This window comes from Xiphophorus couchianus, chromosome 15 (genome assembly GCF_001444195.1).
Source record: "Xiphophorus couchianus chromosome 15, X_couchianus-1.0, whole genome shotgun sequence".
NCBI lineage: Eukaryota > Metazoa > Chordata > Actinopteri > Cyprinodontiformes > Poeciliidae > Xiphophorus > Xiphophorus couchianus.
Genome location: NC_040242.1, coordinates 5,242,497 through 5,259,698, shown reverse-complemented (window position 1 = coordinate 5,259,698; position 17,202 = coordinate 5,242,497). Strand labels below are relative to the sequence as shown.

Here is a 17,202-nt window from a genome sequence, read left to right as displayed (position 1 = left end):
AAAATACATTAGACGTAAGCAATATTTTCATATTTTCCTTTTTACAAGCTGTTATATGATATTTTTAGAACAACTTTAGACTTAAATGTTTATGTTAAAATCTGAAGAACCAAAGCAACTGATAAAAACAAATAAAATACAGAAATAAGGAGCAGAACAGGGACAACTTAGAGTATTGCACAGATATTAGTGAACTCAGAGTGTCGGAAATCGAGAGCAGAGGTGGGGAGTTAATGAACTAAGTTGATAAAATTGAGTTTATGTGAAATAATAAAGAGGTAATGTGCATAACTGAGAGCATCTGAACCCGAAAGAGCTTTGGTTCTTACAAACAGTAACACAAAGATATAAATAATTTTATAAAAAGGATCAACTTTCCTGGACCAGAACAAAAATTAGTCAAACATTTATTTCTTTTCCAGCGGATTTCAGATCTTATCCAAATGTTTGCATCTTAAAGGAACCGGGACCGGAGCAAACTGGGCTTCCTCAGTCACAATCATCGTTTATTTATTCTGCTTTTCCTTTCAATGAACTGTTGTTTCTTGAATTGCATTCATTCTTAACATAAACATTACTTAGAGGTGGACAAGGAATCCAAACATTTAACTCAAGTAAAAGAACTGCTACTTCAAAATATTTTTACTTTAAATACTTTGGGAGTATCTGTTATGCAAGTAATGTCTTAATGATGAAAACTGTTGAACCCACATTTAGTAAATCAGCCTTAAATCTATCAGAGAATCAAAATGGGGGCATTTCTAGTTTTCTTAAAAATAAAAAATAAATAAATGACAAAATAAAGTTCCAAAAGTTTGTCTGTAAGATTAGGAAGTAAGCTGTTGTGTTTACTTCCTAATATCTGTTTTGACTTATGTCAAATCATTGTAAATAATAATAATAATAATAAAGATCTGTTTGGAGGAAAGATTTTTGTCTCAAGAATCAATGAGCTATTCAAGCAAAAGTGTTTTTCCTATTACTAGTTTGCATTTTTAGGACAGCAGCACAGTCACTGCTGATGACATATTGAGGATCTGAGGATTTGCAAGCCAAAATACTTGATGCTGGTAATTATGCAAAGTTTGTTAGCAGTTTCATTTGGCAAAAAGGCTCAAGTTATTCTGATCGCTTGACTCTGATCAGCAAAGAGTGAAAACCAAAACCTTTGACGGTGACAACTGACTATTTTACAGGGCATTTTTTAATCATTGTTATACAGGTCAGTCTGTGCTGCTTAAATTAACTGTATCTGAGAACGGATCATTTAACTGGACTGAAACTCAAAGCCGGGAAAACAAAATGCCTCTGCAAAGTTGGATAATTCAGGTTCTCCTCGTCGGCTTTTTGGGCATTTTTCCTGTTTGTAAGTAAACATAATTTTTTTTAAAAAGTTACAAATTTGTTGCATCTAAACCTGTATTTAATGTTTTAAAATTTATATTTTTATGTTTTATATGAATCGTAGTTGTTGCTACGATAAAGGCACAGGTAATTAATCTGCAATCGTTTTAATATCTTGCCTCAACAAAATCTTTCAGCAGTGACTGTGCTTCCTGGCTCTCAGCAATTAGATAAACTCAAAGACTGCTTAAGCCAAGGAAACACAAATTATGTTGTTGCTGACAACTTCTACGGCATCATCAATGCGGCTGATCACTTCACAGCTAAACTGTCAGGTGAGGTCAAAGCTCGTCCTGTTTGATGTCATATGGGTGCATTCATATCATCAGCAGCAAAAACAAACCAAACAAGCTTTTCGATCCGTTGTTGTCAATCGATCTTGGCTAAAGATCCGAGACTAGACTGGCCAGAAGAGTTTCATCTTCCTCCGTTAGAGGAGCAGCACTTTTAAGAGCTTCATGTGGTTTTAACCTTTTGTTCACTCACAATCGAATTAGGATTTCTGGTAAAGGAATATCGTAAAGTAAAATGAATCGGATTTTGAACATACAGCAGCTTCACTGCAGATATCAAATGGTTTTAAAGATAAAGTTGTTAGTGAGTTCATTTCCTAGTCATGCTGCTTTTTGACAGAAAAAAGAAAGACAACTATAGTTAACCCAAAATTATTCAAGCCGTAGCAGAGTGGGGGTTTTGTGTGTCATCCTCTTCCTCTTTACCTTCGTCCACAGATTCTCTATCTGATTCATAGGGAACTAGAAATAAGAACTCTAACGTTTATCGCAAAATTCTGACTTTTTTCACACAATTGTGAAAAAAGTCAGAATTTTGACTAAACTTAGAATTCTGACATTTTTGCAAAATTCTGACTGTAATCTCAGAATTGTGATTGTTACCATTAAATTTTAACATTGTTTGCAGAATTCTGACTTTTTTCACAGAATTCTGACTTTTAATCGCAGAAAACTCTTTTTTTTTTTTTTTCCCAGAGGCCCAAATCCTCTTCTGTATACTCAAATTGGGTCTCTATAATATAAATATCACTGCCAGCCAGGAGAAACTTGCTTTAACTACATTAACCACAGAAACTGGAACCAAAACATTAGGATAAATGTGCCATTTATGAAAAACTAAACATTGTTTTATTTTCTGTCAAATGATCACAGGCAAGAATGGACTGATTCCGGACGAGTTACTGAACGTTGTTGAACAGATCTTGATGAAACTCAACAACACATTAACCAGTAAGACGAGTCATGCACTGTAAAACTGTATTTAACTGTTCTGTTAAGATTTAAAATGCACATCACTGGCATTTTAAACCAACGCAGATGCTCTCACTTTGTTCTGTGGAGTAAACTGCAATTTGTTTACTTGTAATAAATTGACTATATTTTTAAGTGAGATCACCTGTTTTCTTTTTTCAGTGTTGTTTAGAAGAGAGGTGTGTGTGGGGGGGGAGCGGGGGGTGTATGCATCTGTGAATATATGAAAAAGACAGACACCCCATGTGTATCCACCATGTCTGGTTTGCTTTTAAAAAATGGTTAAACTGACTATTTGTTAATTAATGAGATGAAAAGAATAACACACAGTTATGTAATGTTTGGGTTAAAGTGTGTGACATGCATTCTGAGTTTTTCTGTCAATGTGTGAATGTTTGGCAGATCCAGATAATTTTTTTTAATGGACTCACTTGGGTTGACTTAACACAACCTAAATCTCCAAATCCTTTTAGAAACATTCATGTAGGTCAGACTGGTATCTCCTTTAGCTAATAGTAAGAGAATACGTTGAAATTGGCCGTAATATATAATTATATTTTACCCCAAGATACATCAAACCTAGAGAAATAATTAAGATGGGGAAAGTTTCCAGTTAGTTTCCCATCTGTATGACCCCAAACGAAATGTTATGGTTAAGTGTCTGTCTGTATAACATTTCTTTTTTTCTTTTCTTAAATTAAAACAGGCATTGACGTACTGCCGCCAGGTCTGCAACAATTATCTGATCGTGTTATAAACATATTGAAAAACAATGAGAAACTTTTTGGTAAGAACATTACTACAGTGTAATAAATTTGTATTTTAATGTATTGAAGCATTTCATAGCTGTGTTGAGCCATAAAATGTCTAATGTTTCTCACTACCTGCTAAGCAGAAATGTTCTTTAAGTTTCAGTATTGTAATTTGTAGCTTGAAACTCTTTTGTTCTCTCTTTATAAGCTAATAATGGTAATAAGTTTGGCGCTTCTGTGGGAAAGATTAAAGAAATCGGACAGGGCGTTGGTAAGAACATTTAAGTATGTCGCAAATTACTATAATATCATTGGTGTATGGAAGTTTAAAAAATAATTTGTTTAAAGTAGCACAGATATGCGATATCAGTAGCTTTCTGTAATACAATCCTTCTTGATTCTACAAGCACAGGGAGGCTAACAGGGGGTTACCATGGGGAACTGATGCATTTCTAACATAGTACAATGAAAAATCTCAACACATTCAGACCTTCTTGTAATAATTCAAAGTTGTCTTGCTTAAGGTCTCTTCAATACAGCCTCCCAGGGTAACAGTGGAGAGTCTGCAGTCACAGTAAACCCTAACTCAGGTTCGATTCCCAACCCAAGGCCATTTTACTGCATGTCCTGCTCTTCTTCCTGTCAATATTCCAATTAATAAATGTAGTATTGGTGCCAATAATACCTTAAAAGAAAGATTTCTTCACGCTCTCTTCAAGCTGTGGCTTCTTTCCTTTTCTGTTCAGTGCCTGATCTTTTTCAAAGGAATGTTGTTTCATTTTTCACAATTCACTCAACTGTGTCTAATGAATGATTTAATCAGTAAAAGTTTCAGCTCATATAAAAAATGTGTGTTGAGTTAATGTTAATGTTTTTTTTCTGATTCATTAAAGCACCTGGAACTCAATCAGTTTTGAACTTACTATATGCGAGTGTTCCAGTTCTTATGAATCTACTCACAAACAGGACCCAATGGGAGTCTGGTAAGAAAACTAAAGTTGTCTTTATTACTGTATTAAGTTTTAAGCTATAATTTGTTATAACTTGAAGCCACAGTGTCTTGCCAGTTTTTTTGTTACATGTTTTTAATGTCAAATTAACTGTTATTACTGAGGTTATCATTTGTTTTGGGAATCCAAATGGCTAATAAATTATTGGGCTCCTTTAAAAATCTGAAATCTCTGGCTCTTTAGATCCTCTGAAGGTCTTTCATCATTTTTTTTGACTGTTACAAAACTTTTCAGATGAATGCTGCTTAGCTTGTGAAGCCATTCGAACTAGAACTGTTACCACAAAACACATAACAAATAACCAATGCTACATTAAATCTTAGAAAACAACCATTCACAAAAGATACAATTTATTTCCATCAATGTAATCCACCAAAAAGAGATAACAGTTTGACAGACTGATTATGGCATCTAGCAGCAATGAGTTATTTCCCAAAAATAATTAAGAGCTAAATTATTTTGGGAATTGTTGTGAATATTACAATGTTAGATGATGACTGAGAATACCAAACATGTGCAGATGCTGATGCTGGTTTTTTTTAACCTAAATTGTCTGTTTTTGTTTTTAACCAAACAGACAATGATGGAGTTGTGCAAAGTGTACTTGGGAATGTTACAGATATTTTCAAGCTATATCTGGACAAAAGCACTGGGAACTCTGGTAAGATCCTAAATGCAATTATTAAAATGTAAATTCATTTAGTAAAATGTAATTTATACTATGCATAATTTGAACTTAGTCAAAATCTTAAATAGTTTCTAAGCACTAGGCATTTCATTTGGTCTTTTATAATGTTGTCTTATTTAATAAAAGTTTTTATGTAAATTGCTGCTGCTTTGTTACAATTTTTGGCTCCAACAATGTAATCAACTGGATGATGGATGTAATGACCAATTATTAAATCTTTACTTTGCCTTTTTCTTTGTTTTCCAATAAATGGACATGACATTGACCCGTTTTTCTTGTAATGTGTCACCAGATTTGAAAAGTCTCGTTAAGACTGATATTTTGAATTGGATCATAAACACATCTGTTTCTGAAACTGGTAGGTACACCATGGTAAAGTTATTATAAAAATATCACTAATGAGTGTAAATGTATTAATTTCACTTCTTTCAAATGATTTGGTAAAAGTTTAAAACACAGATTCATCATTTTTTTATGTGTTTACTAACTTATGTTGAATAAAGAAAAAAGTTTTTGCATTGCTTTTAACAGGAAGGAAGAGCTGTGTGATATTCCTACAGAAAGATCAAACAAGACACAGTAAGCTGAGCTTAAAATCTCACACTTGCAGATCATAACTTGTAATAAAACTTACATCATAAATGTAAAAAACTGAAATGAGTTCATTTTAACTTGCAGAAAAACTGTGGAAAACGTGGCCACAAGTGAAAATGCCAAACTTTACACTGTACATTACAAAAAATCTTACAAAGGTCCCAGTGGTAATTCGTGCTATGGAAGGAAAGAAATGCTTAAATTCAACTGGTAAATAATTTTATTTTTCTTTTGACCCAATACATGTCGGTGCTGATGTGAGATTATCTAAGTTAAAGTTAAAGGCATTGCTGTCAAATTTGATGTTTTATTTAATCTTTTTGGTTTTCATGAATGCCTGAACCGATAAGACTGCATGTATGGAAATCTGACTACAAACACTGTGTGTAAATCAGGGACTGCGTATAATAAGGACTCCTGCCAAAACAGCGGTAAGTATAATTTAAAAACTATTTAATAACTGTGTATCTATTATTTCACCACATCTGATTTCTATTGATTATTCGCTTCAGTTTGGCTGCAGTGAATCGTTGTGAAAAATGGCTAAAATGGTTGGTTATTAGTTGTTATTTAGGGATTATTTGTTTGTTAGCACAGCGGATGCGCACGCAGCTTGACTCCTGCTGTTGTTAGCAGTGGCTAACAACATAGCAAAGCTCACTGGTTACCATGGTTACCCTAATTTATTTAGCTGTTTTAACATTAGCTAGCATGTTGTCAGCGCACCACAATTGTTTATTAAGGCTTGATAAAATAAGTTACACTACTTAATTGAGGGGCTGCACAGTGGCGCAGTTGGTAGCACTGTTGCCTTGCAGCAAGAAGGTCCTGGGTTCGATTCCCGGCCGGGGTCTTTCTGCATGGAGTTTGCATGTTCTCCCTGTGCATGCGTGGGTTCTCTCCGGGTACTCCGGCTTCCTCCCACAGTCCAAAAACATGACTGTCAGGTCAATTGGTTTCTCTAAATTCTCCCTAGGTGTGTGTGTGTGTGAATGGTTGTTTGTCCTGTATGTCTTTGTGTTGCCCTGTGACAGACTGGCGACCTGTCCAGGGTGAACCCCGCCTCCCGCCCGGAACGTAGCTGGAGATGGGCACCAGCAACCCTCCCGACCCCATTAGGGACAAGGGTGAACAGACAATGGATGGATGGACTACTTAATTGACATTACACTCTATAAAGAGTTTTTGGCTGCAGTTCATTTTATTGACTTATTTATCTCACTTAATTCGTTTGGCTTAGTGATGGCAACTTACTTTTTTGTGTTCAGTAAAAGTAAAAGTTACAAATCTAACTAATTTAAATTAACGGAAAGGAATTTACTTTACTTGAAACAGTTGAGTTCAATGGCAGTTTCGTATCCAGTGTCTGACCAACTCAATTCATTAAGTTTATCCAACTCAATTTTCTAAGTTTTTGTATCTTAATTCATTAAATGTGTTGAACATTACAACTTGAAATCACTCTTACACAAATCATTTATTTAAACGTTTAAGTTGTTCCAAACTAAGGAACTAAAATATCCAATATTATCCTTTGTACTTAAAATGCAACTTGAATTAAAATAATTTTAAATGTGTGTTTTAACATGTTATTTTAGTTTTTCAAAGATTCTGTACACTGAAAAAATAATACAGTAGAACCAACTAAATTGAATTGCTTCAATTGGTAGCAAGTAATTCAAATAAGTTGAATCACTTAATGTATTAAGTTTTTTAACTCAGTAAATAAGAGAGGGAAGACGTGCAGCAAAGACATGCAGACAACCAGGTTGGTATCGGTGCAGGGCTGAGGCACAACGGTCAAAAGGAGACCTTAGTTCTCAAAATGGCCGCCGCAGGTTCAATTCCCGGCCTGATGACCTTTGCTGCATGTCTTCCCTCTCTATTGTTACTCACTTTCCTGTCTAACTAATCTCAAATAAAAACCACCTGACCCAAAACACCCTCTTAAAAAAGAGATCCTTTATTAGTTTACTTCTTTATTTGAAGTAAACTAAATTAATTTGAGTAAGACTGACTTAAATGTGTTACTTTAAAGACACTTAGTGAATTCAGTTTAAAAAAAACTTAATAGATTGAGTTTCATAGATATGAATTGTTAAATTTAATAAATTAAGTTAGATAAGCTTAATTTAGTTACTTGTTACCAATTGAAGCAATTCAACTAAGTTGGTTCAACTGATGTCTTTTTACAGTGTTAAAGAGCCACCATAATGATTTGTCAGGAAATTGCTCACATGTTGTTGTTATGTGGAAAACCTGACAGGTTAAATGCATGAAATCTGTAGCCTATTGTTATTCTTGTGAGAATAGTTTGTTTACATTTGTGATTATAATTATGAATGAACTGATGACTTGTCCACTCTGCTTTATTGACTTTCAGACTACGCAGACAAGTACATAATAAACATACATGACAATATCCCCAAGTGTGTCAACTGCGACAATCCCATAAAGGAGCCTGATGAGATTATTAAAATTAACAACACTATTTTTGAAAGTGATGATGGAGAAATTGATGCATCCAAAGCTGTGTAAGACATGCTTGATATTAAATAAATCCTTTTGAAAACGTTTGACTTTCTTGCAGTTACATCAAAATTTAGCAGGCAATACATGTTAATCTACTAAAAGGAGATTATTTTAGTTTGGCTAAATTATAAAGAAGTACGACTCTATGCTTTCACAGTAGAGCAAAAATACATTCAGCTTGATGAGATTTGTGAAATCCCATCTTTACGTGAATAATATTACATGATTGTTTATATTTCAGAGAGTTCATGGGTGACATGGCAAACTTAATCTCCAAAATGAATGGGACTTCAGCTGAGCTGTCAGTGGCGAAAGGAGTTCAGGGAGTCATAGTGAGAAAAACTGATCCTGCAGAACTGGATGAGGTGTCCTTCGCTTACAAGACTCCAACTGAAAAACTCAAAGTGAGTCCTTTCATTTCCCTCTCACATGTTCTGACTTGACTTACATTCACTCTGCAGACATACAGTAGGTCAGATTGAGCAGGATTATATGCTGATTATGTGTTAAACTAATAACCTTCTCGAATTTAAAAAAATCAGATTTCTTTTGTCATTAAAGTAATCTTAGTAATATTATGTACTTCCTGCCTGTTTTATCTCAATCCCCTGAATCTCTGGTCTCTAAAACCAGTCCTTTGTTCTACCCACAGATTATAGAAGACTCGAAAAGTCTTGAAACATTTTCGAGATCCGTCTCCGTGTCTAAAGAAGCGTTTGAAAAGGCCATTAGTCGAAACGCCTCTCTACCGTTCGCAGCTGTTCTCCGGTTTTTGAACTTGACTCGGGTATGGAGAAGGAACCAATAATGTTTTGTCTTTTTGCATTACTTTTAAAGCTGCGCACCCCTCACGCCTTCTCTTTTCTCTGCTAAGCTGCAGCTAGCAGAGCCGACCACCATGCTAATTCTAGTTAGCATGGCCAACAATATTGGCAAATAAAGAGTTTTCCTGCAATGCTGAATTGTTTCTCCACCATTAACAGATTTAGCAGCGAGTACACAAGATTGATTGACAGCACTAAGACCCTCCTCCTGGTTCTGATTGGTTGTTTTTGGTGCATTTCTTGAGACAGCTAAATAACTGAAGGAGGAAGTGGAGGAGATTGATCTTTTCACAAATTACCTGTCTCATATTATATTGACAGTTTCAACAAATATGTAAAAAACATTTTTTTAATATAAAAGTTACATAATGCAGCTTAACATTTGTTGTCAATGCCACTATTTTTATCTCCAGGATGAGATGAACAGTACTGTTCTTTATGATGAGGTTGTTGCGATTGAGATGGGAACTGCGATCAAGAATCTCACCAACACAATAAACATCAATTTCAAGAATGCAGAATTTGTGAGTTTTTATTACAATTTTTTTCTTTAGTTAATTATCTCTTGCATTTTTTTTTTGATATTTCCTTCTATTGTTCCAACAGATGGTTTAGTGTTGCTCTCTTTTACTTTCAGGGAAAGTTTTATCCAAACTGTAGCTCGTGGAACGGTGAAGGTAATTCCCTACTACAAGTTGATATATGAAATGTAAATTATCCTGACAGATTCAGCCTTTTCTGTGAAGCAGCTAGCGGCTAACAACGTAGCAATACTCCATTATTTTTGGAATAAAGTTCTCAAAAAGTTTTGAAAACCTCAATTTTCATCATTTTACTGCATAAAACCAATTTGTTGCTGATTTTTCTTCCCCTCCATAAAGAAACATTTTATTAGCATTCATCATTTCTGAAACAAAACTCTCTTTAACACAAGACAAATAAAGAAAACAGAATGTCAGTTGCACAGAAACGTACTCAAGAACTTGATTTAAATCATTAATAATGTGCATAATTTTTAGGCATCTCATTACAAACTGTATAAAAGTACTGCGTTTGATAAAATAATGTAAAAAACGACTTTAACAAATTGAAAATTCTATATTTGTAATATCTATTTTTATTCTATGTTCCTGTCTTACAGGGGGAAAACCCAACTGGACTTCTGAAGGATGTGAAACTATAGTCGATGGAAACAACATCAGATGTGAATGTTCACATTTGACGTTTTTTGCTGTCTTACTGGTACGTTTTTACATTTTATATATCATTCATCAATCAATCGTAAACATCTGGACCGAAACGCTCCGTTGTTTCTGTATGAACTTTACCGTCTCACCTCACAGTATCTCCTTTTTCTTGTCATAACACAAATCATCCCTGTAACATTTTTAAATCATGCTACAAAATGTCAACGCTGTTTAGTTTTTTTTGTTTGTTTGTTTGTTTGATTTTTGCTTCTTACAGACTCCCATAAACGAAACCATCTCCAGCTCTGACCTGAACATCCTCACCATCATCACGCAGGTTGGCTGCGGCTTGTCCATTTTCTTCCTCGGCATAATCCTCTTCATGTACTGCCTGATTAGGTAGGAATCAGAAACAATTTTGTTTGTAGATATTTACAGTGAAAATGCAGAATATGCATTCATAAAAACAAATTTCTCCACTTTCCCAAGAAGAGGGCAGATTTTTCTGTTATTTTGAAGTGGCTTGCTAGCTGGGTAGCTAGCATCTTATTTTCCAAGAATTAGGGCGATTTGCTTTCCAGATATACCATTTTCATTTGGGTAATATTTATCTAATTACAAATGAAACTCCATTTTGTATTTCCTCATCTTGTCTTTCACCTGAAACTTAAATATTTACCCATAATGATCTCGGCAGCTTCTCCATAAAAGTATTCTGGCAAATTACTTGAATTTGGCTGAATGGTGTTGCTGTTTCGTTGTGGTTGATTTACGGAAAGTTTATGTAAATAAGTCGGCCTTTCAGGCCAGCAAAACACCGCAGTAAGTTCTAGTCGGACTTATTTACAGCAGCTGCATGGAAATGTAGGATAGTGGCTTCGTTGTTGGAGTCCAATGGAAAACTCCCATATGCACAGCAGCAGCAGCACATCATGCAAATATAACCAACCTTCTTCTTTATCAGTCTGTCCTGTTTTCAGGAATGTTTACAGTTATTGGTTGCTTCTGTATTCAGTTACGTCTTATAAAGAAAAAAAACTAACATATATTATTTTGCATTTATAGTAAACTTTGAAATAATTCAAGTCAAAAATGGTCATCACATATTAAAAGCAATTAAAACAATCAATTTAAGATAATTAATAATGTCACATGTTCTTATTAAGGTTTTAAGAATGTTATTTTTTTTCCAAAGTAATGTTATAAATTATTGTCCCATTTATGAACAAAATTATACCAGAATTTTCATTTAATTTGTGTTGTTGGCTTTCTGGAGATAAATGTCCATCGTAACCAAATTTAATATTAATCTACTAGATTTTTCTTAACTGCAATTATTTTTTGTCTCTTTTATGCCTGACTAAAAATATAAACATACAAATGTTTGTTACATTATTTAAAAATGTATTTCAAGCACTCTTTTAGCATTTAATGTTTCGTGAAACACCACACAACAATAACAATTTTATGAAACAGTCTCAGTTATAACCTCATTGAAGCATTTTTTGTTTTTCAGGTGTGTACACCTGGAAAAAATGTTTCTCGATTTGTTATGTTAAAGAAAATTTAGATTTTTTTTTTTGTAACATAACCATGAAAGCACTGGATGTTATTGCTCTATTCAGGACAGAAAGAAATGATTTTTTTAACCTATGTTTCCTATCAAAATGTGGAAAATATATAAGACTGAAAAATGGACAAAAGTTATGTTATTTTTCAATTATGACGGTAAAAGTCTGGTTTAGTTTGTCCTGTCTGTTGTTGTCCAAACTCAGTAAAAATAACATTGTTCAAACTAAAACAAGAAGTAAAATGTTAGATATAGTTTAGCCCATTTATTTGTTGTCCAAATTAGGATAAATCAAAGATGCTGATGATGATGAAGCACATAAAGAAAACTGGAAAAAAACAAACAAAAGAAAAGAAAGAGGAAATATGTGAAAAAATAACAAGGAAAGGGAACCACATTTTTTAAAATTTTTGCTAGTCTGGTGCCTTGCAAATTCAGCTCTAAGTTTCAAAAAGTCAGGCTTTGTTTATTTAGTGAAATAAAGTCCAAATTTTGCTACAACAAAGTCGAAGTTTTTTTTTTTTTTGTTGCTCTGAAGCGATCCAGTATTTAACCAAAGCCAAGACAGTAGAAATTTGGCTCAGTTTAGTCTGTTTAATGTCATCCAAAGCCAAAACAAAAATTCTAGCTAGTTTCATACCCTCCAAATTCAGCCCTAGAAAAGTTGTTGAGTCAGACTTTGTTCAGCTGGTCCAAAGCCGAAGTGACGACATGAAAACCAAATTTACTTCAGTCAGACTGATGTCCAGATCAAACTATCAGAAAGTCATTCACAACATAAACAAATTAAGTACAAATGAAACAAAAATCAACTCTCATTTAGTCTTTTATAGACCAGAATTGAAGTGGTTCAGTTTGTGAAGTGAAGACTTGTTGAAACATTTGGACATCAAGGGACAGCCTTTCCAAGAGAATATTAATTATTCCACTTTTGGAGGGAATTTACATTTATTTAGCTGGAGTTTAAATAACCACTCACTTGTTTTTTTTTTTTTTGTTTGTTAATTATTCTGTCCTCACAGGAAGACGAAGGCCAGTCCTTCCACACAGATCCTCATCCACCTGGTTTGCGCCTTGTTCCTGCTAAATTTGACCTTCGTCGTCAATCACTTTGTGGCAAACCTGAACAGCGATGTGGGTTGTGAGATAATGGCAGCGGTGATGCATTACTCCATGTTGACCACTTTCAGCTGGTTTGCTGCACAAGGCTTCCACCTCTGTCTGCAGCTGTACAGAGGAGGGAATATCGCAATAAAGCGCTACCTGCTCAAAGTTTCTGTCATCACCTGGAGTGAGTTCATCCTGCGATAATAAAGCCTGAACTTTCTGGAGCCGACTCAGGACTTACCTGGCTCTCTTCTAAAAATTTTGCGCTTTGCTTTTCTAGAACTTTTATGGATTTTGAATATTTTCATGAAACTTTGATTAAATTTACCAGGTACTTTCCTTCATCTGCCATTAAACTTACCAGTTACCTTTATTGTAATTCGAGCAAACTCCAAACTTTTCATCACATGGGCCAAAATCGTTATGTCGAAAGAGGTCAAGGTTCACCAAAACAGAGTTATTACTATTTTAAATTACTTTGTCTTTTACTCTTCCTTATTATCTTTGAAAACCTTTGTATTATTGAGCTTTTATTAGTTTAATAAATCAATATGATGCAGCTTTTTTGGTGGATTTTGAGTAAAATTTGATGGACTTTTGTGATTCTACTTACTATGAAATCAAAAAGAAAGCAAAAAACATTATTAAAAGATAAATACCAAATATTTTCCATCTGAATCAATTTGGTAGGATACATTTTTCAAATGTGGTTAGGGAATCACAACAAGTTTTTTTTTAAAGAACTTTGCTATACCCTAATAAGTACCTGGCAAGTTTAAGGTAAATATTTGTAAAGTTTCATAAAAGTCCCATTAAAGGACTTGGTAAGTTTCAGAAAAGTTGGTGGAAAGTATTTGGTAAATTTATTGAAAGATCCATCCAAGTTTCTGGAAAGCAATAGCATCATTATAAAGCACTTTGTCATAATTTGAGATTATTTGTAAAACAGATAAATACACAATTGTAGGAGATGAATTTTGCTACTTAATTTTTATACGTGACTGCTTTTCCAGTTCTACCGAGCATAGCGGTGATTATTATCGCCAGCCTGAAAAAATATGGGAAACAGATCATCTACACTGATAATCCTGAGAACAACGTGGCAATGTGAGACTAAAAACATCTTTGAATGACATACAGTCTTATTTACATTTTCATTGTGTCCAACTGATTAATCTTACTTTTCACAGGTGCTGGATTAACGACAATAACGTCCATTACATCGTCAACGTTGGCTACTATGCGATGGTCTTCCTCTTCACCTTCACCACAGTCATCATCACATTGTCCTGGCTCTTTTGTCTCAAGAGAAGCAAAGCAGCGAACCAACAGGAAACAGGAACCGGCAGGAAAATAGTGATCATTCTGGGTCTGTGTTGCCAGCTGGGTGTCACGTGGGGCTTCGCCTTCTTCGCCTACGGCTCCTTCCGGATGATAGCCACCTACATTTTCACAATCCTCAACTCATTTCAAGGTATTCACTAATTTCTATTTAGAAAATGAAATGGAACATTTTTAACTCGTAAAAATGGTAGAGTCGGCCATTTTTGTATGATAGAAAAGGTGTAAAATGTGTCTTCAATGTTGAATTTTAACTTTAAAATGAGAATTTTAACCATTGCACTGTTTTATTTTCACAGGTAAAACAAATTCACTTGACACTTCAAAAAGTTAGGACTTAAAGAAACTTTAAGATTTAAAATAGGAATATTAATAATGTACTTAGAATGATTGAGTGTGTGCTCAATAGTGCATAAAAATGTAAAATTAACCGCATAAGATCTCAGGAAAACAGTTGCAAATGTTACAGAGCTTGAGGTTGTTTCATACCTTAAAATTGTGCTGGAGAAAGATATGTTTTCATTTGTAACCAGCTGGCGTTTCATATCAGTCGATATCAATAATTATTCATTAGTTTTTTGTTTTAAATATTTGACATATTACATAACTGGTGGTGTGACTTTTCCTGTTTTATTCACAGTTTCCACTCAACGTTTTTAATTTAAGCAGTTATGAGGCACAGTGGCAAATACTTAAACTGCTGCTGTGGCAGTTACTCAACAGGTTGTTGCTAGGTAACCACAAGTTACTTAACAAGTTGTTGCTAGGTAACCAAAGAATAAGTGAGTGAGTTGCAACCTGCCTTGCCTAAATCCCCCAGAATGCTGCGTGATATCGGATCGGCGTTCAGGGAAATTATTGAATATTATATCAGATGTACTATCTATTGATATTGATCCCATATCTATCACCCTATATTGTTATTGATTTATTGTCCAGCAATAATATATTGCTGAAAAATGATGAAAATTAACTGCATGACACAAATAAATGTGGAGAATCTTTAAATAATCTCATGTTAGTGAATTTGGAGCTGCTACAAACCTTTAAAAATGTGGTGGAGGAAGAAATATTTTCTAAACTATAAGAAAAAGCTAAAATCATTTAATATATTCCACTGTAGTTTTTAATTGTATTTGTGGACTTGATAACATTTTAAGACATTATCAAGACATAAAGGATAAGCTGTATTTCCCACTGCTAATACTGCAGTGATATTTACAGAAGATGTAATGAATACTGAATTGGAAACCCATGTTTGCTTTGAATGTTTCCATTTAGAATATGAAGCATAAAATGGATTTAACAACCAAAGATTCAAAACTACTCCGATTTTTAGAGATAGCATGGATAAAATAAAAAATGGTGAAATATCGACAATATTTGTTGATGTTTCACCAGTTTGTTGGGTCTGTATTATTTTTCACCTGCTGAATAAATGCATAAAAAATGTATAAAAGGCTATGAATTTAGTAAAGCTGATAAAGTTAGGAACTTATGCAATGAAGCATAAATGGGAATGATCTGGAAATATCTTTTTTTTCCTATTAAAATCAAAATTAAAAAGGTTTGCTTGTGTTGTCCATGGGAAGATCAGAATCGGCAAGTTAGAGTTCAAAGAAAAACAGAAATTGGAAAAAAATATTGCTGAGATTTACGCAGTTTAATCCTTCCTTATATTTTTCTGATTTCTCCCTTTATCAATTTACAAATTTTGTAACAATTAAATGCAATTTTTTTTTAGTCTTGTCTTAAAAAGGTGGTTATAAATAAAAGGTATCATTATCATCTTAATATTTTTATTTAGTGAGAATCCTCCTGTCTTTGTGTCTGCCAGGGTTCTTCCTCTTCATCTACTATTACAAGACAACCCGAGTCGGACCAGGCGGCGCCAATGCGAAGGGAAACTCGGGAAGCACCAACACCAGCGTCAGTACTCTTAAAACCGGACTGGAGTGTGTTGTGAACCCATATGTGAGTTTTGACAAACAAAAAGGCACGTGATCTGTGGTGGGACAGAGAAATCTAAACTGGAACCAGTAGAAAACGTGTACAGTGTGTCCATGTAAAATACTGTAATTCTGTCTCCTGATACTGATTTTATACACTAGGGTTAAAAACATTTTGATGAGATAGACATTTGTAAAGATTTCAGGTTAATCTTAATCGTCCTCTTCATGAGACTGTCTTGGGAAAACAGAGTATCTTCAGTCAGAGGCTTTCTCAGATTCTCTGTAATACAGACCGCTACAGGAGATCTTTCCTAAAGACAGACATCACCACCTAAAACAACAATTTGAAAAATCTGAATTAATGAGCTACAACAATATTTAATTTCCCTTTGGGATCAAGAAAGTATTTTTGAATTTAACTGAATAAAACCAGGAACCTGCTCTGTATTAAAGCCCAACAACATGTAGAAAGTTTTTGTTTAATTTATGCTTTTACAGTAAAAATGTTCCTGCTCCTTTTGAAACCTTTACTTTTCTGATGTTATTTGGATTTTCTGAAAAGGCAATGAAACATCAGACACCTTAATTGGGAAAGTTGCAGCTAAGATTCATGGTATTTTTTTTTAAAATAAAATGTTGTTTTTATCCTAAACAATGTAATGTAGATTATTGTTAAGCGATGTATTAGTATAAATGTATGTTTCAATCTTTCTGTGTCTCTTTATGCATATTTATGTGAAGTGAAAATAATAATAAAAGAAAAACTTCCATAACCTTTTTTCTCTCATTTTTGTTGTGCAGATTCTCCAACTGTTTCCTATAAAAATCAATCATAAAACCAATGTTTACATCAAAGTTATACATACAAAGTTATATACCATTTCAATGCTTCTTTATCCGGTTCCGTCCAGTTCAATGGTAAAAACAACTATCCAAACGTGCAGGAGCTCTGGCTCGGGTTGCTAGGTGACGACAG

General features: G+C 34.1%; 1 protein-coding gene across 1 annotated transcript; it reads left to right on the top strand.

Moving 5' to 3' along the window:
* Window positions 1-61: 61 nt before the first annotated feature.
* On the top strand, window positions 62-16,999 carry LOC114158374 (adhesion G-protein coupled receptor G6-like). The gene is made up of 23 exons (XM_028039788.1): window positions 62-1,366; window positions 1,542-1,679; window positions 2,571-2,648; window positions 3,376-3,456; window positions 3,630-3,692; window positions 3,946-4,011; window positions 4,315-4,404; window positions 5,009-5,092; window positions 5,412-5,477; window positions 5,651-5,698; window positions 5,798-5,923; window positions 6,064-6,144; window positions 8,097-8,247; window positions 8,487-8,649; window positions 8,898-9,032; window positions 9,483-9,593; window positions 9,707-9,746; window positions 10,211-10,311; window positions 10,534-10,655; window positions 12,849-13,117; window positions 13,947-14,040; window positions 14,124-14,407; window positions 16,112-16,999. The coding sequence occupies exons 1-23, from the start codon at window positions 1,303-1,305 to the stop codon at window positions 16,276-16,278; spliced, it is 2,622 nt and encodes an 873-aa protein (XP_027895589.1). The 5' UTR covers window positions 62-1,302; the 3' UTR covers window positions 16,279-16,999.
* The last annotated feature ends 203 nt before the right edge of the window (window positions 17,000-17,202 follow it).

Coding starts and splice junctions, on each gene's coding strand:
- LOC114158374 (XM_028039788.1), top strand. CDS start 1,303: ATGCCTCTGCAAAGTTGGATAATTCAGGTTCTCCTCGTCGGCTTTTTG. Junction 5,699..5,797: donor GAAAGATCAAACAAGACACA/GTAAGCTGAGCT, acceptor TTTAACTTGCAG/AAAAACTGTGGAAAACGTGG. Junction 14,408..16,111: donor AATCCTCAACTCATTTCAAG/GTATTCACTAAT, acceptor TGTGTCTGCCAG/GGTTCTTCCTCTTCATCTAC.